Raw genomic sequence first — 27,792 nt, forward strand, 5'->3', positions numbered from 1 at the left:
CTCCTACTGAGGTGTCTAGAGCCAAGAATGAAAGGAGCTTAGGCACTAAAGGAATGCCTGCAGGGATTAGGCAGGAGGGATTCCTTGTGGGATTCCAAAGCCTGGCCTTTAGCTCAAACTTCTCCAGCCATGCCAAGCTGCTCAGATCTGACATAAGGAGGCCACCCCTGCAGGCCCCTCGAACCAGAGGCCGGTGGGCTGTAGGGTAATGCTTACCTCAAATGCATTAAGACCTTGAGTTTACAGAAGGAACCCATGATAAATGAGTTTTACAGCACAATTAGCCTCAAACCAGCTTGGAGGTAGGGTCTGCTCTTTTATAGAAAAGTTCTAAGAATTCATATATCAATATCCTTTCTGATAAAAAAATGATACTTTATTATAATTTTTTTTAAATCACAGAACTCCAGTCCAGACACTCACACACACGCACACATACACAGACACGCACACACACATACAGATATCTGGTGCTGACTTTCATACCCCTCAAGTTGGCTAACAAGTTATGCCTTAGGGAATTTTCCAGTTCAACTCATACTCAACTTGGAATACCAGGGGTCATGATCTAGTTTTGCCCATTTGCCCAGTGATGACAGTTGGTACATTTGCTGAAGAAATCATTTCTGCTGGCTCAGCACCCAGTGCTGTGGGCACTGTGTGGTGCTCTAGAGTACAGATCTGCATTGCCACTCACTACCCTGAGGGCTCTGCTCTCTTCTCTCACTGTTCTGTTGAGTCTGTATAGGGGTTTCCTTAAACACTGTAACAAAAAGGTATCTAGACCAGTACCTATGCTACATGTGAAATCACTGAACCTACAACTGTGGGGTTACAATTCAACATATTATTCCAAAAAAAGAAACAGATCCCTTGGCTGGCTAGGGAAAATGCTTGATTCTTTCTAAAGATTTTGTTTCATGATACAGTCAAGACAATGATGAGGCCGTCTGTGTCACAGCACCCTTTCCTGTCTCCCTCCACACACAGAAATGGCTTCAGGCGCTAGTTGTCACATCTGTGGCTTGGGTCACTTGTGATTTTCAGTGATGAGTTCCCAAGCTTGGTTAAGATCATCTATGTAACTACAATGCTGAGATGGGGCCCTCACCTCAGAGAGAACAAAACCCTTAGAATAAGCTAGGCATTGATGCCAGCAAGAGAGAACTTGCCAATACTGAAATCCAAGTGAAGTCAAACCCACATGCCTTTCCTCTAATCAGGAAACCGTCGTCAGGAGGGCCAGGCCTGAGCAACCCAACGGTCTTCTTCATACAAGTAGGTGTTTTAGAAATAGGAACACACTTCATGACGTCTGTTTCCAGGACAGACCACAGCCACAAAAACACTGTGCAGAGTCGGTCTGCTCCAATGTCTATCTCAAAAACAAAGGCAACTAGCCTTCATGAGGTACTGACAGATATTCTGCCAAAAATATTCTCCTTTCCCTAAATTTAAGTTGTCTTCAAGTTCAACTATATTATACATCTGTTCTTTTCATCAGCAAAAAGATGACTTTTTTTAAACTCCAAAAACCAATGATGCCTATGTAGAATGAAGGTAGAATTTTGGTTGGTTGGTTTCTGTAATTCAGAACCTAGATGAAATCAGAAGCTCTGTAATGGTCTGCACATTCATGTCTTCCCAGGGTCCTTTGCTCAGCTCACATGAACTCATCAGAATCGTTACCATCCTGCAGGAGACAAGAGAGATAGTGAAGGCTTTGAGCCCGCCAGACAGTACTTTACAGTCATAAGCATCATGATAACCTGCAGCCCCCTTTCTCAGTCCTAATCTCGGGGTGCAGGGGTGCAGAAAGTTAACAGGAAGGTGACCAAGCTCACTGCTGCCTGATGCCATTAGCTCTTGTTTAACCAAGGAGAGTAGACATAGTTTCCAAATTCCTCAATTACTTTAACTCCCAAGTTACAATGTAAAGCCCACCCCCAACTAGTACTCAGGAAGAGCCTAAGTACAAGAAACTAACTGCAGAGGATAAGGAATACCTAATCATTTAGCATAAATCCTCAACTTTTAAGACAGAGTGACTGAGAGACGGCTATGGAGCCTGTTCGCCTGGAGTGACTTAATCTCTGAACACAGCTCATGTCACATCAGATCACGACACACACACACACACAGTCCTTTTTTAGAAGACCAATCCTCCACAAGTATACAAATAAACCATATGAACAGTATCTTGCTTTCTTATGCCAATAACACTGTCATGTATAAAATATTTGTGCCCTAAATCTCAGTATTGTGAACCTCCTGGTTTTCCTAGATTTGTGATTTCATATGAAAGCTGACTTTCCCTTCCTTTTTAATAGGCAAACATGGGCTAGTAATCAAGCTAGCCAGCTTGGTCTCTTATACACCACAGCACATGGGTAAAGGGCAATCTTACTGCATGGCTGACAGCCCCAGCTGCCTTTCATCAGCACACACCAGCAGGTTCTTTCTGACACAGTGTGGGCTTGTGCAGCACTGACTACTGCACTAGTTCAGTTTCTACTGCTATCGCTCAATACCAGTACTGCCAGGGGCAAGGATGGGACTTAGGTTTCTTTTTAAGGACCCTTGTTGGAAATGGTAGGAAGACAGTAGTTTCTATAAAGGCTGTTTTCCTCTGGCTTCATTCAGTGGCTCTTTCTATGCTGCTCCTCTTCCCCCCTCTTCTTAAAAAATGTTTATTTTAAGAGCTGGAGAGATGGTGCAGTGGTTAAAAGCACTTGCTATTCATGCAAAAGACCCAGGTTCAATTCCCAGAACCCATATGGTGGCTCATAACCATCCATAATCCCAGTTCAAGGGGATCCAACATCTTCTAGTGTCTAGGGCACTGCATGCATGTGCTGCACCACACAGAGTAATAAGTTAAATTAGATTAATTTAAAGATACTCCTACTTTAGTGTATGTGTACATGTACCATATGCATGCAAAAACTCTTGGGAAGACAGAAGAAGGGACTGGGTACCCTGGAACTAGAGTCTTAGGAGATGCAAGCAGCTGTGTGGGTGCCAGGAACAGAATCAGGTCTACTGGAAGAGCAGAAAGCTCTGCTTACTGCAGAACCATGACTCCAACCCATGTGCTTCTCTTTTGTTAGCACAGGAATCAGAACAATGGGAAACTTGGCTCAACTGTTTGTGTTTTGTCCCAGCAGTAGGACTGACTGCCTCAGAGCCCTAAACTTCAGGAGCAGCATCAGAGACAGCTTCTTTACTCAGCGAGTGAGGACAAACAACTCAGTAAGGCCACCCAGCTGGTGAGGAGGACAGTGCACACTCACTACAGGGGTGACTCTACTCACTGGATGTGTAGGCTGTTTACACTGCCCAGTGGAAAGTGCTCTGGCACCACAGGAATGTTTAACTGAGTGCCTGAAGTCTGGGAATGTCCCTGCACAACTATGACATTTCAGATTTCCATCCCTCTACCACTCAGCTTACAGACAGGCCCCTGGTAGCCCAGTGGTAACTGATGAAGAAGAGGAATACAAGAGCAACCATCTGTGCTTCCAAGCACACATAAAAAAGGACTAAAAATTACAGATCCGAGATGTTATGCTAAATGGAAAATCAAAAATTCTGATGAACATCAACTCAGAGACCAGCAGTCTTTCTGATGAGCTTGTACAACCCTGTCTCACACAAGCATCAGCCTCCGAATGAAGATCAAGTGTAAATTCAGTGTAAAATACAAGATGGTAACACAACAGAAAATGTTCCAAGAAGACTGAAGCCTTTCAATTTGAGCATCTCACCCAGGGCAGCAAGTAACAGAGTAGGAGGGGGGAGGGAGCATTTGTCTCATGTCAAACTCTGTAGTCGTAGGACTCTTAATGACAGTATCTGTGCATACACATGCATGGCTGGACCTCTGCATCTGTGAGATCTATGTCTGCAGATCTGACCAAACATAGCACTTAGGGATCCCACAAACATAGGCACTGGCCTTTTTCTTGTCATCATTTCCTAAGCACTGTAGTGTGACAACTATCTGCACCTGCATTTACACTGTATTTGGTATAAGTGATAATACTCAGAATAAAAAGCACATGGGGAGGTAAAACATGACTCACATGAGAATACTCTATTTCTTGAGGGCTTTGAGCATTTGCAGATTTTAGACTTTAGTATTCCTAGAGCCTTGGAACCAATGCCTCAAAAATGTCAAGAGATGGTGTGTGCACATATATGTGTATACGCACACACGTGTATGTGTATGAGTGTGTGTGCATATGCATGTATGTGTTTCCAACTCTAGAAGAACATGTAAGCTCTTGAAGATCCACTGTGTGAACAACAGGCACAAGGCTGAAACACAGGCCAGGTTTCTGGTGAAAAGCCACTCCAAATAAAGTTTCAGAAGGTTTTCAGTCAGCACAGCAGAGACAGGAGCATTAGTTTTTATTGAATTTGACTTGGAATCTGTCATAGGCCTCTGCTAAGGTTAAAATGTTCTGAGTTTCTGGAAAGCCAAGAATAATATGCAGAGGGCTAAACAAACTCAGGTCTCCAAGTAAGGACCAATGACAGTTACCTATGACATGACCAAGTCTAGCATAAGGTCACAGCCTTGTTTACAGGTTACAACAACTTCATGAGGTAATGTCTCTACACTAAGCAATAATCCCCCTAAAAAGGCTAAAAATGTAGTAGGCTCAATCCACTGACAGTTTAAATCTCCTGACTTCACATTCAGTCCTGATGAACTACACAGTGCTATTTTTGAAATTGTCAGAAATAATTTATACAAACACATTTTGATTCATAAATCAAACCGTTCTTGGACAGGTACTGGACATGAGCAATGTCTAAAGTCCTACTGACTCCAATCATGCACTTAGCTTGGAGTCTGAGGAGATAACCTTAGGGGGAAACTGAGCCACTTAGCAGAGCTTCCTGAGGTAATGGCAGGTTCTTTATCTGTACTGAAATAGCAGCCACCAGGCCACACAAAGCTGGTACAGTTGAAGAACACAGGCTTTAAACTTAATTTTCACTTAAACAGCATTTGCAATTCATGCCTAGCATATCTGACGACACAATCTAAAGCAGACATTTTAAAAGCTGTATTATGAAAGAACCTGAGCCAAATGTGGTGGTGCCTGCTTGTAATCCTAGCACTTGGACACAGAGGCAGTAAGACTGAGTCTGAGACCAGATTGGGTGAAGGGAGTTTCATGGCAGCCTGAGCAACAAAGGAAAAAACCTGTCTCAAAACCAAAGCAAAACCCTGAAACATGTCAACACTTACTCCAGGTCCTCACAAGTATGAAAAGAATCAGTGCTGGTCTTTAGGCTGAAACATATGGTCTCTGTATTTGGTACATTTATTTAATTAAAAGGGGTAATTCTGACTGTTTGACTATATTGTGAAGTTTATAGTACCATTAGTAGAGGATATTAATAAATGGAAATTTATTAGCTTACTTTTTCTTTTTTTCTTTCTTTCTTTTTTTTTGGGAGGGCTGGTTTGGGGGGTGGCTGGAAGTAGTAAGAGGAAATTAGAAAAGAGGAAAGAATTGGACTACAATGCTGTGCCACAATTTTGGGTCTGGAAATGTCCCCTAAGGCCACGTGCTAAAGGCCTGTTCTCCAGCCCATGCTCCATCTGGGAGGCAGAACATTTAAAGTGGTGTCCAGTGTGAAGAAGGTCAGGTACCCGAGGCGTGTCCTTCACAGGTGCTGGACTCTTGCCTTCCCCTTACCTCTGCTTCCCCACTGCTGTAAGACAAGCAGTTTCCTGTGTTCCCATCATGATGCTACCTTAATATTGGACCCAAAGCAGCAGGGCAATTGACCATAGCCCCAAACCTCTAAAATCCCAAGTCAAAATAAAGCTCCTTTTGTCCTAAACTGATTATCTTGGGCACTGTGCTAGAGTAAGAGAAAGCTGATTGCCTCACCTTGTAATACTAATAGGCCTGCCCTTCATAACAGGTGAGGTATCAGACCCTGTTTTTAAAGTCACACACACACACACACACACACACACACATACACACACACACACACAACCTCCTCTGAGTACTAGCTGCCAATCATGGTAAGTAATCTGCAACACTACTGAAATCAATAACTCAACTACTAAAGACTCTGTGCAATATTTCAAGGCACAACATTAGAGCAAGAATGTGAACATACTTGATTTGAGGACATATTCTCAACTTTCATTAGTGACGAGTAGCTCCTAGAAGAAAAGAAAATAGTCAAATTGAGGTTATTTCTCAATAAGCATTTTGTGGGTGGCTAGCACCCTAAAACCCAATGAGGTTACTGTGTCAACAAACATTTCACAGACGGTCACCACATTGGTGACTCTGTTCCCACTCTAAAGAAAGCAGCCCACAACCGTGCCTTTCTGAAGGCCACATTTCCTCTGCGCTCCCTCCTATCAACCCAACTGCCCCGACACCTTTTGAGATTCCTATAAGATAGTTCCAGACTTTTGGTCTATATCCAACTCAAAATCTATTCCCTACAGAAACAAATACATTTTACTCTCCTGTTGCCTAGAACAGCATCACTGTCCACTCCATTTCCAATCCAGTGAACTTCCCTCTCACTGAGTCCAAGCTTCATCGTGGTCTGGACCACTGCCCATCACTTAACCTCTGTCTCCACTGCCTCTGGGTCCTACTATAATCCACCAGGCAAAGAGTCTTACTAAAACACAAGCCACCAGCTGGGCCCATGCCTGCAAAACTACTACTCAGGTCAGCTTAGGGTTCACAGAGAATCCCTGGTTAGGCCAGGCTGCAGAGAGATATGCTGTTTCAAAAAAAACTAACTTGACTACTCACTTTCTCACTCACTCGTTACTTTTGTTTGCAACTTAAAGAAGAAATGATGTCTTATGTGTACGTATGTATAACTGCAGCCTGTCCATGGTGGTCAGAGGACCGCTCCACCTCCACCATCAGTCATGACATCTCTATATTACTCAACTCACTCTTAATGAATATTGTATACACGGAGTTAACTAGAGGGCAGCAAAGCTTTGTAATGTGTAGACTTAAGAACCAGACGACAGACACACTTAGCTATGACTCTCAGCAAGATGCTTAGGTGCTCTTCAGACTCACTTTCCTTTTACAAATTCAGGTAACAGAAATATGTCACTGCTAGTGAGGACATGCAAGAAGCACTTTCAAGAACAGTGTGAGTCAAATGGCAAATGTTAAAAGTGTCAGCCATTCATCCTTAGCAAGATGTGAATGAAGTGATATTGTGTTTCTAACAAAAAGCATCCATCCATGTTTCTACATGAACTATTTAAAGATTCAAAGGAAACAGAAGGGTGTATTTTCTTCAGTTTCCCCATACTCCAAACTAAAACCCAGAATTAGCTGTTGTGGTTTGAATGAAAATGATGCCACCCCCATCCCCTACCTGCAGGCTCATAGAGATAGAGAGAGGCACTATTATGAGGTGTGGTCTCATTGGAGGAAGTGTGTCACTAGGGGTGGGGCTTTGAGGTTTCAAATGGTCAAGCCAGGCCCAACGTCACTTTCTTCCTGCTGCCTTGGGATCAAGGTGTAGAATTCTCAGCTACTCCACCTCTGTGCCACCATGCTTCCTGCCATGAAGATAATGGAATAAACCTCTGAAACCATAAGCAAGCTCCAAAGCTCCAAGTAAATGCTTTTCTTTGTAAGAGTTGTGGTCATGATGTCTCTTCAAAGCAATAAAAACTCTAAGACAGCTGCAAATCCTGCTTGCCAGAACTCAAATGTTATTGGAATGAGCCATTTTAACAACTCACAGCAGGCTCCCATTTGCAGGCAATACCAGATATTCAAGTCTACGTGTAGGCTTGCTTCAGTCAGCAGACCAGTGCAAGACAACATTCCCTGAGCTCTCCATTTGAATGTTCAACTTTAAAGAAGCCAGACTTCCTGATTCAGAACCTGGACAGGAACATAAGCAGGTACCTCACACCTGAACATACACAACCACAGCAGCTATGCTCTTGCCCAACAAGCTTCCTAAACACCCAGGGTATTCATAGAAAGCTGGGTCAAAGCAAGGGCAGATAGGTGACTTTTGATTTGATGCCACCCACTACCCTGCACTTATGTCCTTTCTAGTGCACATATCACAAATGGCATCCATGGAAACCTAGGAGTTCCATGTCTAAAAGTCCCAAGGACAGCCTCCTCTTAGGGGAAACATGAGGGGCCTCAGAGATAGTTTTATGTTAGCACATTTGCCATGTGCATGAGGCCCTAGTCAGATGCTTAGCACTGCATAAAGAAGAGAAAAAGCAAAAAGAAAAACAAGGGGTAGCTGGTACATGCTGGCAATCCAGCACTCAGGAGGCAGATGCTTTACTAGTTTGAGGCTAGCTATCTCAAAAAAGCCAACACCACACTCAAACATAAACAGGGCAACTGGGCCTGTTCAAGTGCAGCAATTCAACATGGTGGGGGGGAATGTTGCTTCCAAAGCTCCCCCTCCCCCAGGATGTTCACATCCACATCTCCAGAAGCAACAGACATGGTGTCTTATGTAGACACACACTTTGCAGGAGTGACAGCTCTTTATAACAGGGAGATGACTGAGGATGATGCAAGAGTGTCTAATCCAGTCACATGGCTCCTTAAAAGCAGAGAAGGCAGGAAATGGGGCAAGGAGCCACAGAATGTGAGCAGCCTCTGCAAACCAGAGTCACCTCTTAGAGCCTCCAGAAAGGAATGCCCGACTTATGGTCTGTTCTGATTAGTCAGAACTTCTTGGAGGTCTGTACATTGCTTTGAGAAGTTGAATTTGGGGCAACTTTTTACAGAAGCAACAGAAAACTGATACAATCAGCATTCTCATAGATTTCCGGAGCCAAGCTGTAATTTAACTGCTTGTTAAAACTGTGGGACACTGTAGCAGGTCTCATCACATCAACTACATTCAAGTTCCAAAAGGCAGGAAAGGCATTTGAAAGCAGCTCTGAGTTGCTCGGCTGCACATTGTGGTTCCAATGGCCCAGCTGTACAGACTCCTATACCTCTTCCTTCCCTAAGAACAAGCCAGCCTCTGAGGAAAGCCCACAGTGGCTTATGGTGAAGTAATCTTCCATTTTGCTCATTCACACCCAACACCTCTATAACGGGAATTTGCCACATCAACACAACTACCTTTAACAACTCAGTCAACCCTCCAGGATTGTGTGTGGCCTCCAGCATTATCCTCAGAACCCGTGGGGAGAGCCAGAGTGAAGAGTAAGGCCTCAGCCCAGCTTACCTAAGTTCATCCATTTCCCTTTTCTTCTTCATTTCTTCTTTCTCTTTCCTCTTCATTTCCTGAATCTGGGCTTTCTTCTCATTCCTCTCTTCACGGTCTCGGCTTTCTTTCTCTGCTGCTAGGTCCGGAAACTTCTCCAATTTGGTCTTTTCTAATCGGTTCAAGATTTCATTCACTTTCTTCTCCACAGTCACAATCTTTACCTTTGAGGGAGGTAAGGGGAAAAGTACTTAATTATTTTTTTCTCTCACCTAAGAGGGCAAGGCTTTGGCTTTCCAGGGCTTTAGTCACCCAGTTTAACACCCGTAGGAAGCACATGACACTCATCTTGGGGTCAGGCCTGCTCCCTCGGTGGTCTGAGCACTTACGTCCTTCTGCCTATGAAAGCCTATCTGCCCCACATCCATGTCAGCTGTTTTCTTCAGGTTAGACCACGGCGTGTAAACCACATTAACGTTGTTCATCTTGCAGCCTGCCAAGAGAGACTGTCTTCAACAGGCAGGAAACGTGAGAGTGAGTAGTGCAGCCTTCACCACAGAAAAATATCAACCACCCAGACAACGCTTAAGGAGAGCTCACCTCCAATGTCTCAAAGCACCAAAGGCGTGGGGAATTGAACATTATACCAAAGTATTAGAGTAGAAAAAGCAAGGGTCCATGACTAACAGCAGGAACTTCCAAAAAGTTCCTAATATTGAATGCTAACTTACCATGTGCATAGTCTTCAAGAGAAAAGGACTGAGTCTCCTTAGACTCTTGAATGAATTTTTGACTCAGTAGTGGCTAACCAGCCACAGCCTGGCAATACCCAACCTCACTCAGAACAACCTGCTGACTGTGGAATTGGAAACTGGTGGCTCCTAAAAGCAAGCTTTAAGTTTCTTAGTCTATGTAGCTAGTTTGTAATTAAGGCTGCCTGGGCTGAGACCAAAGAGAGCAGCCTACATGAAGAAAGGCTGCTAAGCTCTCCTGGTGTAATCAGGGATTCCAATGCCTGTTATCAGCTGTGTTTGCTCTCGATCATCTTCCAGCTTCATTTATAAACAGTTCTCTCTCTATCCAGGTCTACAGCCTACCCCTAAAATCTTCATTAGCTCAATCATTCCAACTCACCCCTCTCTCAACCTCTTCATAACTGCCATCCCCACCCGTATAACAATCCTTCTAGAGCTTTCGATTAGATTTAATCTTATCTAGAATTACACAGGCACCAAGCCCTGTATTTTTAACTACTGCCTAAAACACAAAAGGTGATTGTTTCCAATTCACAGTGAACACTGGACTCACCCAGAGAGCTCCTCAATGATAAGGACACTCACAGACCTCCCAGATCAGCTAAATAAGATTTTGTGGATAAGAAGGACAACATAGTCAAAGGACTCAAAACCTTCACAAATTAAATGAAAGAAAAGCATGGGAGAGGAGAAAAGAAAAGGCATGATTTAAAGACTCTGGCTCTAAGCCTACTATAGTTAAAAACTCACCTAAACTTCCAGTACCCAGGAAGCGGAAATAGTAGAATTTTGAGTTGTTAGCCTGGGCCACACAGTGAGTTCCATGCTAGTCTAGGCCACATATCAAGATCCAGGTTCAAAATATCCAAATGAGGGGCTGGAGAGATGGCTCAGCTGTTAAGAACACTGGATGTTCTTCTAGAGGATCTGGGTTCAATTTCCTAACAGCCACTCTGTGGCTCACAACTGTCTGTAACCTCAGTTCCAGGGAATCTGACAAATTCTTCTGTACTCCAAGGACACCAGACACACACGTAATACAAACATGCAAACAAAATGACATACACATAAAATATTTTTAAAAACCTGAAAACCTGAGCCAATCCCCTGTAGTTTTATAATCTGTTAACAAATGGTGGCAGTAGACACACCTCCTTAGCTATCACTATCAACACTGCCATGTTGGTAAGTCTTAGGCAGAACTGGATGACTTCCTGTTTAAGGAAAGGGAAAGTCAAAAGAGTGGAGACAGAAAGGACAGTAAAACTGAAGAGTAGGACATGAGCCTTTAGTTCTCTAACAAGCCTCCAAATGGTCCCTCCTCAGACATGTCTTCTGCTGTCCCCAGACTCAGGCCTGCTAACATGGACTATGATCCAGACATGGAAAAAGTACATGCTGATTTAGGAAACACCTCTAAACAAACTGACCTTGAATGCTATTGGCCTTCACGAGGTGGGCACAGTCCATCAGAACCTCCTTTGGAATGTCTTCTATCTTCTCTCCCTGCAACACAAGATAAACAAACAATCCTCTTGTTTACTGATGGCCACTGGAGCACTCACAAGGCATCTGCTGCCTTAGTGAACACGGGCTTACAAGCAGGGGCTCTTCAGGTGGATTACAGAACACTGAAAGATGAAGTAAATTTACCATGCCCACCATGGAATGCTAACTGGACCAAGAGAGAGAACCAACAGAAAACTATACTTAACACATTTTAAAAAACCATGTTGAAGGCATTAACTGCAGTTATGTCTCAGTAGCTTTTGTGATCCTCATTCATCTCCTCAGTAGCTTGGGGAAAATAGTACCCATCTAGATATCTTGCTGGCTGAGGTCCCTGTGACCTTCCTTTGAAACAGATGCCTTGGAGTTCTGGATCCCAAACATCTACCAGCTGTTTACTTCCCAGCCAAAATCAGGGTGAAGTTCGTGTGTTCTTCACCTGCTGTGCTGCTCCCAGTGGAAGATAAAGCAGCCAGTGGAGGCCGAAACAGCAGCAGCAATGGATGAGCTCATGCAGTAGTGAACACGGCTGAGAGTCTGGATCGGCACATTTTGGGTTGGATTCGAACCACAATGAAGGTACACAGTACCTGTCAGATGCTACTCTGTAAAGCTTCAAGGTCTTAACCCTCACAGTGACTGAATAAGGAGTTGGTCCCTTCTACACAGGAGGAAGTAGGCAGTTATGTGCTACAGTCAGATTTCAGGCTGTTCTACACAGCAAGTTCCCAACCAGCCACAGTGACAAAAAAAAAAGGAAAGAAAGAGGTCAAAGTCAGGTGTGGTGATGGATTGCCCACCTACAGTCCCATCTACTCAGAAAACAGAAAGGTCTTTTGAACCCAAGAGTTCAAGATCAGCATGGCCAACAGTGACACTTTCAAAACAAATAAACATTTCTAAGTAAGGGTTTATAATGCTGAAAAGTTGCACACAATCTAAATTCTGACAAAGTAGCTTTCCTATTAACTGGGCCACTATTTTCAGCTCACTACGGCAATCAAAATAACAAACAAGAAAACAACATAGTACGGAGTTTATAAACCATGACCCTAAGAAGTAATTCCATCAACCTGGGACAGCATGGCTGTAGGCCAAGGTTAAATAGTCCAACTACATGGCAGATGTGCAGACAGAACAGAAAGGATGCTTAAGCTAAACTTTTGGTGACAATGTTTTGGATGGAAACCACAAAGCGGAAGATCAGAATCATTACACCACTGTCCTTGAATCCTCAGCTGCGTTAAGCCTGAGCTGCAGTCTCCAGCTTCTGAGACTCACAATGGCACCCAATCAACTCATAACCAAACCTTCAGGCATCACTTCCCATGCTGCCCAGCGACTTCACCTCAGCCGCCCCCCTGAAAACACAACAGGTGCACGCCACCATAAACTTGAGGGCAAGGAACGCTGCCAAGTACTGCAGCTCAGAGTTTTAAGTTACCATCTGTATTCTTGTAATCCCAGCATTCGGAAGGGAGATCATAAGTTCAAGGCCAGTCTGCTCTACTTAACAGGTCCTGAACAGATCTCCACAGCATAACATTGTTAAGAACATTTTTTGGACTGGGCATGATGGCACATGCTTTTGAATCCAGCTCTCAGGAGACAGCTTTCTTTGAAATCAAGGCCAGCCTGGGCTACATAATGAAACTCTGTCTCAAAACAAAAACAAAATTAAAAAAAAATTAGTAACGTTTTTTTCTCATAAAAATAATGAACAAGAGGTTGGGTGTGTTAGGCAGAGCGCAGGAAGCTGAAAGGGATCTCACCAGAGCTGAATAAATATCAACAGAACACAGAGTCTGAATATACATAAGGGCCTACAGCAGATATAAAAGTCCTCACTTATGCAAATAAGGGGGGAAGAAAAGAGCCCTATCCAGCATGAACCTCAAATAGTAAAACTACCCTACTCCAAGACATGGAACTACATTTTGGCCCTGCCTGAGTAGAAGCTGGACCCCAACTGATCTGTAGTAACCAACTCTGGAAATGCAGCGCCATGGTGGAGAAAGGTGGCAGGCACAGCCCTGGGCAGGCTGTACAGACTCATGCCACCAGTGTAAGGCATGTTAGAACACATACTATCTGACGTGATGGAGGAGAGGCCACGCCCACTCTGATTCTATGCAGTTATGAGAAAAACTAAGACACATATAAGATCACTAAGTGAACTGTCAAGGTCATAAAAAGGGGACACTGTCTTGAAATCAGGGCAGAAGGGACAAGTGAGTGCACAATGATACCTCATAGTGGTTTCAGGAAGAGAAAAGGAACATTAATGGGAAAACTGCTCAAATCAAGTCCAAAATTCAGTTGACAGTAGTGAGTGGATTTGGCCTGCTGGTTGAGGCATCTGCCATGTAACCTGAGATGCTAGCCACAGGGGAAGCCATGTGACCTTTGTGACTTTCTAAAATCTTGTAAGTCCAAAGTACATTTATTTTTTTAAAACATAGCACAAGTATGCACAGTATGTAGTTTAACTACTGAAAATACAAATACAAGCAAATTAGAAACAAATGGCGGTGCTGTGTGACCATGGAATCTTCGTCCCTATATCCCTACTGCTGCTCTCGACTGTCCAAAGACACTGATTCTGGGAACAAGCGCCCTCGAGAGACAGGTGGACTGGGTGAGTCCGAGAAGAAGCCACTAGAAATAGACGACAGCATCAACTGAACAGAGGGGGAGCACAAGCAGAGGGGACAGGTGACGCACTGAGCTGGCTGGATAAGGCAGGGCTTCTCCATGGAAATCATCCAGAATTTTCCATAACAGTTTTCTGGATAGGAGGAAGACATTTACTAATCTTTATGACTTTGAACACATTTATTATTTAGGCAACTTAATCACACAAAAAGAATATGATGCTTATCAGTAAAGGTCATGAATCCGTGTTTACATTCAGTTGTTACCTTTTGTAATCGTAGGTATACGTGAGCCGAAGAGAGCTTGTCCACGTGAAACCTACAAAGAAGGAAACCACTTTTAGCAACAACGAGACAACCATGTCTTTGACTACTTGCACTGAAAGCATCTCACTCCACAACAGCATTCTCAGGGACTTATCACACGAGAGGCTGCACGGAGAGTGGAGGACAGACACCGTCTCCAAAGGCTGGCCAGCAAGCTGGAGAGGCAAGAGACTTGAGAGTTGTGCATCTATGTATGGCGACAAGTCAAGGTGAGTTGGATAATAAATATGGAACATCCTCTGTAGAGTGCAGCTTCAAGTGACAAGAGCTACCAGTGACCAGAGGCTTTGTGGAAGAGCTGAGAGTGGCTGGCCCAACCAAAGCACAGGCCAAGAAAAGAAACAGGGCAAGAATTTCAGATGAGAAAGGACGGAAGAAGTCAGTGAAACCCTGCTGTTGCTGACCTGGGAGCTTTGTAGGACTGCACTCTGGAGAAGAGGACAATATGGTTTCTGATACCCCAGGTTCCAAGTAATAGCAAAACAACCAGAACCAAGTATCGAGTGCAGATCCAGAGAAGTTAGCTAGCTCACTAAGCAGGCTACATCAGTAAACGAGCCAGATGAACCAGACTAAGAGTTCTTCCGACCTCAAGCCCGGCCACACACACTGATGATCACATCAATATGCATCTCTGGATGAACACAGCCTATACGGCACTGGAACTGTCTGAAAATCATTCAGAATGCCCCATAGCACACCCCCTCCCTTTCCTGAGGTAGGGCCTCACTACAAAGCCCTGGCTGGCCTGGTACTTACTATGTAAATTGGACTAACCTTGAATTCACAGAGAACCTCCTGCTTCTGCCTCCTAAATGCTGGGTGAGACACGACCATTAATTAAATTCTTGAATTCACTTTTCTTTAGCTTTTGTACTCGTTAGTTTTCTGTCAACTTGTCACAAGCTAGAGTCATCAGAGGAGGGAAGCCCAACTAAAAAAATGCCTCCAAAAGATGGGACTGTAGGCAAGCCTGTAGAGCATTAATTAGTGACTGATGTGGAAGGGTCTGGCTCATTGTGGGTGTGGCCACCTCTGGACTGGTACTCTTGGGTTCTATGAGAAAGCAGACTGAAGCCAGGAAGCACATTCCTCCGTGGCCTTTGCATCAGTGCTTGCCTCCAGGTTCCTGTCCTGTGTGAGTTCCTGTCATCACTGCTTTTGATGGTGAATGCTTTATTGAGCTGAAACTTTCTCCCCAAGCTGCTTTTAGTCAGAGTTTTATTACATTATTTATTACAGAAATAATGACACTAAGACAGGGTTCTCATTGTCCATCAACTTAATGCAATCTTTTAAAACTGATGTGACATTTTTCATTCATATAATTTGCAACACACAGAGCTGGGCCTAGAATTCAAGCATCAACAATGAACAAGGCTGCACATGGCTGACACTGTGACCCTGTTAACTTTAGTGGCTACTGTTCCTAACAGGGTTTGGGGAAGCCTATGGAGACCGTGCAGAGTAGCAAAGGTCTGTAGTTCCAGCAGGAAGGAGTAGCGTGAGTTCAGGGTCAACCTGAACTACTTAGGAAAATCCTAAAACCAAACAAAAACCTAATGCATCGCATTACAGATTTCCCCAGGCAGTTTTTTGTTAATCAACTTCTATTTTAGGTGTTAAAAGGGTCACACTCAGTACAGGATATAACAAGTATGAAAGCTATGCCCTCAAAGAAGCTAAGTATCTTGCTATTTGTTCTGGACATAGAACAGTGTTCAGACGTTGGGCAAATGAACTCTTAGTCATTACTGATAGCCAAAAATGGACATTACATCATATTTGAGTCATGTTTTTCCAAGCTGTTCCTTTACTCATTTGCATTCCCATGCAAAATTCATAGTATCATCCTTAGCTGGGCATTTTTCTGCCCAGAAAAATTCCTATCTAGAGATTTTATACATCTCATTCTCCTTTCAGGATCTTAAGAAAAATGTCATGCTATGAACTGACCTCAACTGAAAAGGTGCACCTGCCACTCTGGCTCCTGCTTGTTTAGTGACAGCTCTTGATTAATAACAGCTCTTCCTGCATAGCAGCAAGAGTTGCTCTATTCGATTCTGTTTTTTTCTTCAAGGTCTTCTAAATGGAATGCTGTCGATAGAAATACCAAAATAATTCAATATATGCTAGTGAGTTCATACCTAAGTAATCAAAGCACATGTAGGAGTATCACGGCCAGTGCCCCCCCCCCCAGGCTCATATTTGAATGCTTAGTCACCAGGGAGTAGAAAGTGTGGTCTTGTTGGCTTAAGTGTGTCCCTGGGGAGTGGCCTCTGAGATTTCAAAAGCATATACCAGGCCCAGTCTCTCCCTCTGCCTGTGAGTCAGGATGCAACTCTCAGCTACTGCTCCAGTTCCATGTGTGCCACCAGGCTCTTTGCTATGGTGACAACGAACTAAGCCTCTGAAAGTGTAAGCAAGGCCCCAACTAAACGCTTTCTCTTATTTAAAGTTTCTGTGGTCATGGTCTTTTCACACTTTGTGTATGCCATCTTCATGCTTATATATAATGGTAAATATCTACAAAGGCAGAGAGACAGAGAGAAGTGCAGGGTTTGAAATACCCAACCCAGAAACAATGCAGCACAAGCTACTTCCTGTAAAAAGTCTTTCAGTTTTACTAAAAACACTTAGAGTTTAAACTATGCCCACTCTAGTCTCGTGTCCTTGTTATATCTTCATTCCTGCTTGCCTTTGATGTCCCTCACTAATAAAAGAGCAACAATTACCGGAGGGTGCAGAGGCTCAGGGAGCGATTCAATTTCTTAAAGTGGGGTCTGTGAAAATCCTACTCATCAGGCGATGTTGGCAGCAAGTAAAGCACACCTTTTTCTTTTCCTCACTTAAAAACTATTGTTTCTAATCTCATTCAATCCTCAGGTTTCCAGGATAGACTTGAATGCTGAAACAGGTAAATTCTCCACACCAGCAGCAGAGAATACCAGGTAAAAACTCTGCACTGCAGATGAGCTCAGAGTGCCTCTCGGTTCCCTGGCAGATCGTCAGGACTGACCACACATGAACTGGAATGGGTCCTGAGGTTTGGGGCTACTCCAGTTCCCTGAGTTCTCCAATAGCTCTGAAGATAAAAGTTAACTGTGCCGAGCTTTGGTCATTCATTCCTGACTACTAAAGGTGCCAAGAGAGAACTCTAGGTAGCTATCAGCCTGGAGAAAGAAACAAAAAACAACTCAAGCTGTATTTACTAGTGTGGGCTTTAAATTAGAATCTGTCTAAAATTAAAGATTCTACCTGTTTGTTTTTTTTTTTTTTTAAGTTTTAAAGTGTGGTAAACTGACTTCCAAGGTCTATCTGAATATATAACCTTTCCTATGTGGGCAGCCATGTGTCAGTCTGTAGGCGCATGGACTGGGCAGGTGGACACAGCAGCTGTGCTTCTAGCACTTGGAAGACTGAGGCAAGAAAGTGAGTTCCAGGAAAGCCTGAATAGTCAACCTCTACCTTGGAAAAAAATAAAGGGGACAAAGGAACCACAGGTGACTACCTAGCCAAGAGGTACAGATACTGACATCAGAGAGGCTGCATTTGGGGATGACAGATACTCAATGGGGAGACAAGGAAGCATTCACGGTGAGGAAGCCTTCAACATGTGTGTTTCTGTGAAGGCAGCACGTGAGTCAAGTATAAACTCTTGCTATGTGCCAGCACCGGCCACCTCTTGTTCATAAAGCAGGCGAATCACTGTCCTATGGAATGGTAGGGCCTTCTGAAGGAAGACCAGAAATTCCCAGCAGTACAATCTGCCTACCTGAGCAAAGGGGTCCTACCTAAGAAGTGTCTAACCCAATGATGGTACATTTGAGCGCAGAAGCTAGGACACTGTGCTGGAATAGTTTCATTTTTTTAAACCTTTGAAATTCCTCATGTTTCTGCCACCTACTGGTTCTCAGTGTGAACTTCGGAATGAAAGAAGAACATGCCCATTATAGCCATGAATTAGAGCCCTTCCTAACCAAGTAGATAAAAGTCCAAGAGACTGTTTAGGGAGCCCTCACATGGGGCTTCAGAGTAGAGCTGCACGTCAGTGGGAGCTGAGTTACTCCCTGTAAGACAGCCTGTTAAATGCTCAAGGCCATCTGCCTTACTGAAGAAAACTGAACCAGCTCTTCTGAAGAGTGGCCACCCAAGCTCACGTACTGTAAGGAAATCAGGGGATGGGGAGCTCACAGCTGGAGAAAAGGTCTGTACAGAGTTCAGAAATGGGCCTGGGCCTCGGAGGGGGTGAAAGAGCAGCAGGAAGCAGTGACCTAAGGTGGCAAGAATGGTGCCTTAAGGCGGGGAAAAATCAACATCAACAATTAGAAGCTGAGCTCGGTGTGAGAGCCTGGTAGAATGGTGCCCTAAGGTGAGGAAAATCATCAATGATTTAGAAGCTGAGCTGGGGGTGAGAGCCAGGCTGGGCCAGTAATAACCAGTGCAGAAGAAGGGTGGGCACAGTAGCAACACTTCATAGGTTGTTGTGAAATTAAATGTACTGACACTTGACAGTATTTGGCAGTTAAGTCCTTGAAAAATGCACACTACTGCCATCATACCCAAGTAAACAGGACCCCAGAACTTATCCAGGGAGCACGCTAGCCACTGAGTGGTAAGACCGAGTCCCAGGAGAGAGAATAAGCCGTAGGAAACAGGAAATGAACATGGACAAGACTGAGGTGAGAAGCCGTGTTAGGAGCCTGCCTACACCCTCCTCTTGGGTCACAGGGTGAGCACTGAAGGCACCATGGCTACTCACTCAGGAACCCCATGAAGGAAGACACCGTGTAGATGATGTGCTTAAATTGTAGGTGGAAGGTAGATGGCCAAGTCTGAAATAGAATAAAAACTGCTACTTACCAAACATCTTCAGGCCAGCCGTACTTTATCAGATCTTCATCTGCAGTAAGATACAAGAGGGAAAAAGAAACTAAGAAAAGCGCTAACTGAAAATATATGTTGGGAAGGGGAAAAAATACCATCACCCCCTCCCGTCCCCCCTCACACTTTGTCTTTCTTAATGGAGACAACAGTGGTGGGGACTTGGAAGCTTGGAAAAAAAAAGAATGACAGCTTTTACAGTCAGACAACATACGCTGCATGGTTTTTCCGCACTTCTAATCCAAAACCCAAAGACGCTTTCTTTGAATGATCTGGATACTGAAAAAGATCTCAACAGCTGGAAGTCAGGAGATTCTGACTGACTATAAGCTTAATTAAATGTTAATACAATTTTGATCAAATTTTAAAATAATGGGTTACATAGTGCTAATAATAATAATAAAGGTCTGGGGATATAGTTCAGTGGCTGCAGTGTTTGCCTCCTATTCCTGAAGCCCTTAAGTTTGATCCCAGCACCACGGAAGCCGTGTGTGGTTCACACAGCTGTAATCTCAGCAACTGACAAGATCAAAACCCAGGTCATTCCTGGCCACTAAAGAGTTAAGGTCAGCCTTAACTGGACTGTGTCTCGAAAGAAGAAACAAGCAAACAAACAAATGCGCAGACCAAGAGAAACCTCAAAAACTCGAAGGCTGTGGTTGCACACGCCTGGGAAGCTAAGATTAGGGGATGGTGAGTTTGAGGGCGGCCTGCACTAAAAAGCTAGGTCAAGGTCAGCTTAGTGAGACCTTGTAAGACCTTGTCTTAGAACAGTGCCGAAGAGAGAAAACTAAAGACAAAGAAGCCAACCTTTGACTGTATACTTACGGATATTACAAACTACGTCTAAAGGAAAGTAAAGATCCTAAGTGGAGAAGAAGCAGCAGCAGACAGACGTGAAAGAGTGAGAAGGAATTGTTCTGGGAGGTAGGGAGCCGAACTCAAGTCCTGGGAGGGATGAAAAGGAACGAGTTTCTGTGGGTGGGGAACTGATTATGTGTGTACTGTATTATCTGATATTTTAAACCATATACGTGACAGGTAAGCCAGTAAAGGTAAAGCTGATTAAAAACTTCAAGGAAAACGTGATGCTTACATGATGATTTTAAATAGCTAAGTTACACACAACCCTGTGGGGAGAGGACACTCTTGGCATTACCTGACAGATATCAGAAACGTACTATGGGAAGCGGGAAGCTGAACAAATAACCAAAAAAGTAAAAGATCCTAAGAGTAAAACATCTCTAAGTGTGCTATGAACAGATGAGGCCATCTGCTGGCTATGAAGAGAACAGACCTGCCAAGTGTTCAAATACACTACTTAAAAATTCCATTTACGTTGTATGGAGTGTGGTGGTTAATTGGAATCTGCTGGACTACTGGAAATGGGTGATACCATGAATATTTCCAAAAGGAGGCTTTAAAATGCAGCTTCCGGGCTGGAGAGATGGCTCAGTGGTTAAAAGCACTGACTGCTCTTCCAGAGGTCCTGAGTTCAAATCCCAGCAGCCACATGGTGGCTCACAACCATCTGTAATGGGATCTAATGATGCCCTCTTCTGGTGTGTCTGAAGACAGCTACAGTGTACTTATATATAATAAATAAATAAATCTTTAAAATGCAGCTTCCTTTCATATAAGGCTAATTTGGAGGGGCTGACTACTCAACCCTAAGTTTCCTGATGAGCAAATGTTCCGTATATACATACACAGTGACACAAAACATCAGAGGTTCTAGACATCCAGACTCACAAATGGACTCTGCATGTAGGTGTGTGTCTCCAGGCATAAATTCTACCACAAATGTGAAGGCTTCTCAACTCAGTGCCTTAAATCACATTTACCATGCCTCCTACAGCACGTGCTAGTATGTAATGTAGAAACAACTGCACTTTGTCCGCATTTTAAAATGTTTTCTATTTCAGAGCAGTTTTAGGTTAACAACAGAGTCAACACATACTAGTTTTTGTGTCTGAACACCAGAATGCAGCAAAATCTCCACCTACATCTTCCTAACAGAGGCTGGAATGAGGCCTCCACATACGTAAGCCCTCCACAAAGAGGAGACAACCACCCAAGGAAAAGAGAGACAGGTGGAAATGTCAGAACCACCACTAGTCCACCCATGCGAACCAGAGCAGTGCAGGCCTACGTTAAGAAATATGTAAAGCTCCCCCACCTGGTTCTACAGTGCAAAGCCTGCACCACTCATGAAGCTTGCCTGGCTATAAGCTTCCCGGCTGTACAGTCTCACATTCCCCCACTCTGATGGAGAAGAAAGAAAACCACATTTGACAGTCCTGGTATCTGCTTTCATATCCACTCTGAGTAACTACGGCTCTTGTAGCAGTGGTTTGCTGTTCAGTGTAGAACAGGGAGACAGCCTCCTTTCCTGCAGGACCAGTGATATTATGGGCTACAAGGAGAAGCTAAAAACAGTATTAATATAATATGGATGACTTACCATTAGGCCACACCTTAGTCTGCCATACACTCATTACAGTGAAAGACTGGTTCAAAGCGGGAGCTACTTTATTTTGCTGTGATCTGTTGTTTCTCACGTCACACAATCTTGATCGTACCAGCTCTGCTTTATAGCACCCATTTATGACTTACTTATTTCATTATTGTGAAGTTTCTCTTATTGAAGAATGGTATGTGTGCCTCTTTTAATGCATATGAACTATCAAATTCTAACTGTTGTCAATCTCAAGCTGTACCAAACTAGAAACTGATAGTTTTAGAAATAACCAGGAAAGGCAGACAAGGAGTGTCAAAAGATTACACACAGACAATAGTGTGACCAGCCAGCACTCAGACCACCCCCAGGGAATGATTCCAGAGAAGCAAGGTGGAGAATGGTATCTGAGAGCTTAAACTCCAGGGATTCTACCTACCAGCTAATGAGTGCACCTGTGGGGTAGGCACTGTGTGATGGTTTGTATATACTTGGCCCAGGGAGTGGCACTGATGGGAGGCGTGGCCTTGTTGGAGTAGGTGTTGTCACTGTGGGCATGGGCTTTAATACTCTAGACCTAGCTGCCTGGAAGCCCAGTCTTCCACTAGCAGCCCTCAGATGAAGATGGAGAACTCTCAGCTCTGCTTACATCATGCCTGCCTGGATACTGCTAAGTTCCCACCTTGATGATAATGGACTGAACCTCTGAACCTATAAGTCAGCCCCAATTAAATGTTGTCCTTATAAGACTTTCCTTGGTCATGGTGTCTGTTCACAGCAGTAAAACCCTTACTTAGGCACACTGTCTACAGGTCCTCTTTCCTAATCTAGACAACCCTCTGCAGTAGCTACAGCCCATGAGTCTCTCAAGTCTAAGAACTCAGAGGTCTGAAGAGGTTTTGCAACTGCAGCTTGTTTTCTAGAGAGCTGATTCAGCTGGAGGCAGCGTGACCTCACGGCTGCCTTTCCTAAAGCCTCACAGTCCCTGTACCTTCCAACCTTGAGAAATGACACTCTGTCTCTCCAGCTCCTTCTGAGCTCCTGCCTCTTCAGCTTCACAATGAGGACCAGTGTTGCAAAAACACCATGCTCTCTTGGCCACCAAGAAGGTCAGCTTGAGCTAGTCAGAAGGGTTCATATTCGGAAGCTCAGCTCTCCAGAGGCTGAGGTAGAAGGATGGCTATGAATTCTAAGGCTCTGAGCTATATAGAGTGCAATCTTGTCTCAGAAGTGAGAAAAAAAAAGTGCTCAAGTGAATTTGGTATGTAGCTTACTTGCAGTATTTGTGTTTGGCCTTCATGAGGCCCTCAGTTCTACCATCCTCTATAATGCTGGGATAACAGACATACAAGAGACACATACTACAACTAAGCTTCATGCCAGACCCAGTTGAACAAGACAAGCAGAGGAGAAACAGAAAGTCAAACCTCATAGACATAGAGGCTAGCAGTGGCTGGGGAGCTCTGGGAGAGGCTAGTCATCCAGTAAAACAAGGATCTGTTAGGAGCACTCCTGGAATTCTGTCGCAGAGTATATACAGTTATCAAAGTCTACACCAAACTTGGTAGAAGACAGGATTTTGAATACTCCACTGCAAATAATAAGAGTCTGAGGTGACAGATTTCAAGTATATCACCACACAATGTGTGCACATATCAAAACGCCGTATTCAAAAATGCTGGCAACTGTTGTTTGTGAAGTCTAATTTTCAAAAGGAATTAAAGAAACCAATAACAAAACCCATAAACCCAACAAACAGGGCACAGGCACAGCACTTACCTGCCTGAAATTTCAAAATCAAATGCTTTTGTAAACTTACTTTCATATTTATCCTTTCCCATGTAAATAGTGTAAGTAGATGAATTCACTAAAATAAAACAAAAATAAAAAGACAATTAGCGGAAAATCAGAGCATGGCCAGGGAGCACCCCAGCTTACCTACCTGTTCTTGCGCATCCTGGGAGTTAAGAACAAGTTGTATACAGTTAAAGGACTGACAGCAGCCAGCCAAGATTAAACTAGGGACTGCATAAGTGTTACTGAGTGTAAAATAGTATCTTGTCCCCAGAGAAGGTGTTTAGCAATCCTTACAGCGGAATGGCTGTTCTCCTTTTCAGTGACATAGTTCGTATTATTTTTTATTTCCCTTTAGGGATAAAGTTTAATGGCAATTTCCAGCTCAGTCCTGTACCTTTGCCTTCGTCAACAATAATGACAACAGCAACGACCATTCCCCACAACGAACAACCTCGACTGCAAACATTTAAAAACAGATTCCTGAACCTGGGAGGCAAAGGCAGGTGGGTCTTGGAGTTTGAGGTCAGCCTGGACAAGTTCCAGGACAGCAACCCTGTCTCAATCTCAAAACTATATAAACGAGTGTGTGTACGTGTGTGTGTGTGTGTGTGTGTACATGTGTGTGTGCCTCATCTGACTGGCACTACATCTTTCATTGTGCTACACTAGTGTAGCATGACTATAAAAATGAAAAGCAAAGAAACACGCTCACACTGAGGGACACTTCACAAAATAATGCTTCAATTGAAAGTATCATGAAAGGTTAGGTAGTGCATGCCTTTAATCCTGGCACCGGGGCAGCAGAGCAGAGGACGGAAGATCTCTGTGAATTCAAAGCCAGCCTGGTCTACACTGTGAGTTCCAGGCCAGCAGGGCTAAGAAATGAGATCCTGTCTCAAAAATAAACAAACTGAAAAGCACTAAGAGACAAAACCACCGATCACTCACTCCAGATTGGGGGACCTAGAAAGTAATGCCAACATCAGGGAGACTTCAGGCAGGAGGGTCTATGTTTGAAGGCCCTGAGCCACTCACTGTCTCAAGAACGGGGGTGGGGGAGTCAACACAGTAGCCAATTATATAAGTAAGGCGCTATGCTAAGGAGACAAGACAGACTGCCTCTTAAGAGACCTGCCCTGTAGCTCAAGCAGACGGCTTTTAATGGCACATGAGAGAGGTCCGAAAGGAATGTTGGGGGTGGGGGGGGAGTCCAGAAAAAAAAAATGTGTATTTAATCTTGACCTGGAAACTGGGTCTCACACAGTGCCTTTAAAAAGCCAAGAGTCATTTTAACGGGGTGAGAATTTAAAATTAGACATCGATTCTGGACAAGAGCAACATGGGCAGAGACACTAAGTTGACGCGGCATTTCCTGGAAACCAGAACACCACCTGACCTCCCAAAACCAACTCAGTAGTATTACCCAGACGTCAACTGGGACCTCGACTCTGCCCAGGGAGGGGTTTTACTAACATTCTAGCTCTTCTATGGCTTTCCTCGGCATTCCAGGCCCTCCCTTCGTAGAAGGGCAAGGTACTCTTCCTGTAGGAGACAACTGTTGGCACCTGTGTCACTGGTCAGGTAGCGCTCCACGGTGCGGGCGGAATGCTAGGGTAAAGGCTTGCGACCGGGAGGGGGGCGAGCTATGCACGAACCCCCACATTGCCCAGGTCCAGGAAGCGTTGGCGGGGCTGTCAAGTGGGGGGTGAGAATGATTAGCAGGTGTAAAGAAAGCGGGGGCGCATTCCCACCGCGACGACCCGGCAGCGAGGGGACCGCCAAGCCGAGAGCCAGAAGGCTCTGGGAGAGGAGCCCGCTGGAGGACGCGGTTCAGCCCAGCGGCGGCTGGGGAATACCGGCTTTGGAGGAAGTTGCTAGCAGGGCCCCGGCGTCACTCACCACTGCTGCTGGTGAAGTAGAACACCATGATCCTGGTAGAAGAGTGGCGACCTCTGCTCAAATCGCGAAGCTCGAGAAACCACCGGCGCGAGGGTGAGCCGGCTTCCAGGCACTCCTCTGGGCACTTCCGGCGGACGTGCGGTCGCGTCACAACGCCGTCCTGTCGGCGCCATCTTTAGTTCTGGCGAAGGGGAAGGCTGTTGGCGGAAGCGCGGGTGTCCCGGGGATTTTTGAAGATTCCGCTCAAGCGACTTGTTAAGTGAAATTAGCTGGAAAATACATCTTGTTTGAAGCCATGAGGATCAATGTTATGGGCAGACTTTATTTTCAGAGGCTCTACTAAGTGGGCATGAAAGTTGGTCATTGTTTTTTTAATCTGTCTCCCCACTCTACATGGGCTTCAAGAATGCAGAAATTGCCTGCATGGTTAAGGGTCCCTGTACCCATTTCCTCAGGAGGCACTTAAGTAAGAACCAATTTTAAATAAATTCATTCTCCCACCACTTGACATAGGTGAGGGTTTTGTTGTGGTTCGTTGTTGTTGTTAGCTTAACCAAGTCAGAATAGAGCTGGGTAATTTCCATCAAACTGTGTTTAAACCTGAGATGGCCTCAGCAAGAATGCAAGATGGAAGAAATGCTGCACTGTCTTGCCCTGTCACAGTTAACAAAATGGTTCTCAGTCGAATTGTTACTGTTAACTTTCCAGAGGCACTATGCTAATTGGGATTCCGGCTCAGGCTATTGTTCCTTTAAAGCTAATGTCTGACTCTAATTACCTACAAGACTACAAATATGAAACTTTTGAAGTTCAGATTCTCTTGCTATAATTTTACAAAATGCTCTCACAGCACCTAGGCTTGACTTGGTAGTTTTTCTTATTTCTGATCAAGAAAAATTTTGAGACTCCATTTTGGACTGTATCCCTCCAACAAGTCCCCAAAGTCAGACCAAACAAAAGTGCTACAGGAAAAGAGTTTTGCCATCTCTGGAGAGCCTGCCTAGTCTTTCATGAAACTGGAAATTCCAGTCAAGTAGAACCTGCATGATAAAGTCCCCTCCCTGGCTTTCACTTTCAAAAAAGAAACTAGTCATTGTCTCTTCTTAACCAGTTTCTCCTATTGTTCTGTTTTTTTTTTTTTCTTTTGTTGTTTCTAACTTTACAAAACCAACTGTTATTCTTCATCTCCTGGTGTTTGTCAGTGTTGTGGAGTGTCCACCAGAGAAGATTGCTCCAAGGCGGGTTTGAGCCAGTAGAAAGGCTTTCTTAGCTGGCCAGATACTACGCTGGAAGTTTGAGATCCCAGTGTAACATTTTCTCAGCCTTTCTCAGGGTGAGCTTTTAAGCACAAAAAAGAAAAAAAGAAAGAAAGAAAGAAAGGAAGAAAGAAAGGAAGGAAGGAAGAAAGGAAGGAAGGAAGGAAGGAAGGAAGGAAGGAAAAGAAAAAAAATCTCAAAAAGACATGTTCTGGGTTGGCTTTATTCAGTTAACAAAAACTACAGAAGCCAAAAAGCAAGGTTCATGCATTTAGAGACTTCCCAGAACTATGGATTCTGATGGATTAGGTCTTGTTTTCATTTGACCGAGTGGTGCTGTCTCTGCAGCCTGATTGACAGCTTCATCATGGAGTCGGTTCTGTTAAGGTCTGGGCCCTATTACAGGGCCTCAGAACTCGGGACAGAGCTGTAGTGGAGTTTGGAGTAGTGAGGCCTCAGTTTCAAAGACATCTCCCTCAACAAAACATACTGTTCTACCATTGCCTAATGGAAACCTCTATTCTGGCTTCTAACACAGAAGCTGACCTATTTCTGAGTCCTGAAAATAGCCAATATCTGTTAGTCTTTTGTTCCAGCCAGATTTGTTCTGTGAAGAAGGGCATCACGTGAACTTATTTAGAACTAACCGTATTCGATACTACTAGGCTCTGATAACTTCTTAAAAGCCTGTGAGTGGTTTAAGAACGTTTCTGCTTGCCAAAAGATACTTGACAAAAGCAGTGCTGGGTTGGAGTGTCACGGGCCTTCCCTGTAAATAGCATTGTGTTCAGGCCTTCATTTTCATTTAAATAATAATACAAACTTCTTAGATTGTGGGGTACGTTAAATAAAATATGTAAAGCATCCAGCACAAGAGATTAAGCTCAGCTATTAAGAACACGTACTACTCTTGCAGAAAACCTGAGTTCAATGCCTAGAGCTCACATTTGGTAGCCTACAACTCTCTAAAACTTGAGCCAGGGAATCCAACTCCTCTGACCTATGCTGGTGTCTGCACTCACATGCGC

General features: G+C 44.1%; 1 protein-coding gene across 1 annotated transcript; it reads right to left on the reverse strand.

Annotated features, from left to right (window-relative positions):
* Positions 1-233: 233 nt before the first annotated feature.
* On the reverse strand, positions 234-25,536 carry CCDC25 (coiled-coil domain containing 25; the record flags this gene model as incomplete). The annotated part of the gene is made up of 9 exons (XM_080925913.1): positions 234-1,693; positions 6,154-6,199; positions 9,247-9,449; positions 9,615-9,718; positions 11,411-11,486; positions 14,411-14,462; positions 19,334-19,373; positions 23,632-23,679; positions 25,512-25,536. The coding sequence occupies 9 exons, from the start codon at positions 25,534-25,536 to the stop codon at positions 1,664-1,666; spliced, it is 624 nt and encodes a 207-aa protein (XP_080782039.1). The 3' UTR covers positions 234-1,663.
* Positions 25,537-27,792: the final 2,256 nt, after the last annotated feature.

The sequence above is a fragment of the Micromys minutus genome, assembly GCF_963924665.1.
Source record: "Micromys minutus genome assembly, chromosome: 12".
Lineage (NCBI taxonomy): Eukaryota > Metazoa > Chordata > Mammalia > Rodentia > Muridae > Micromys > Micromys minutus.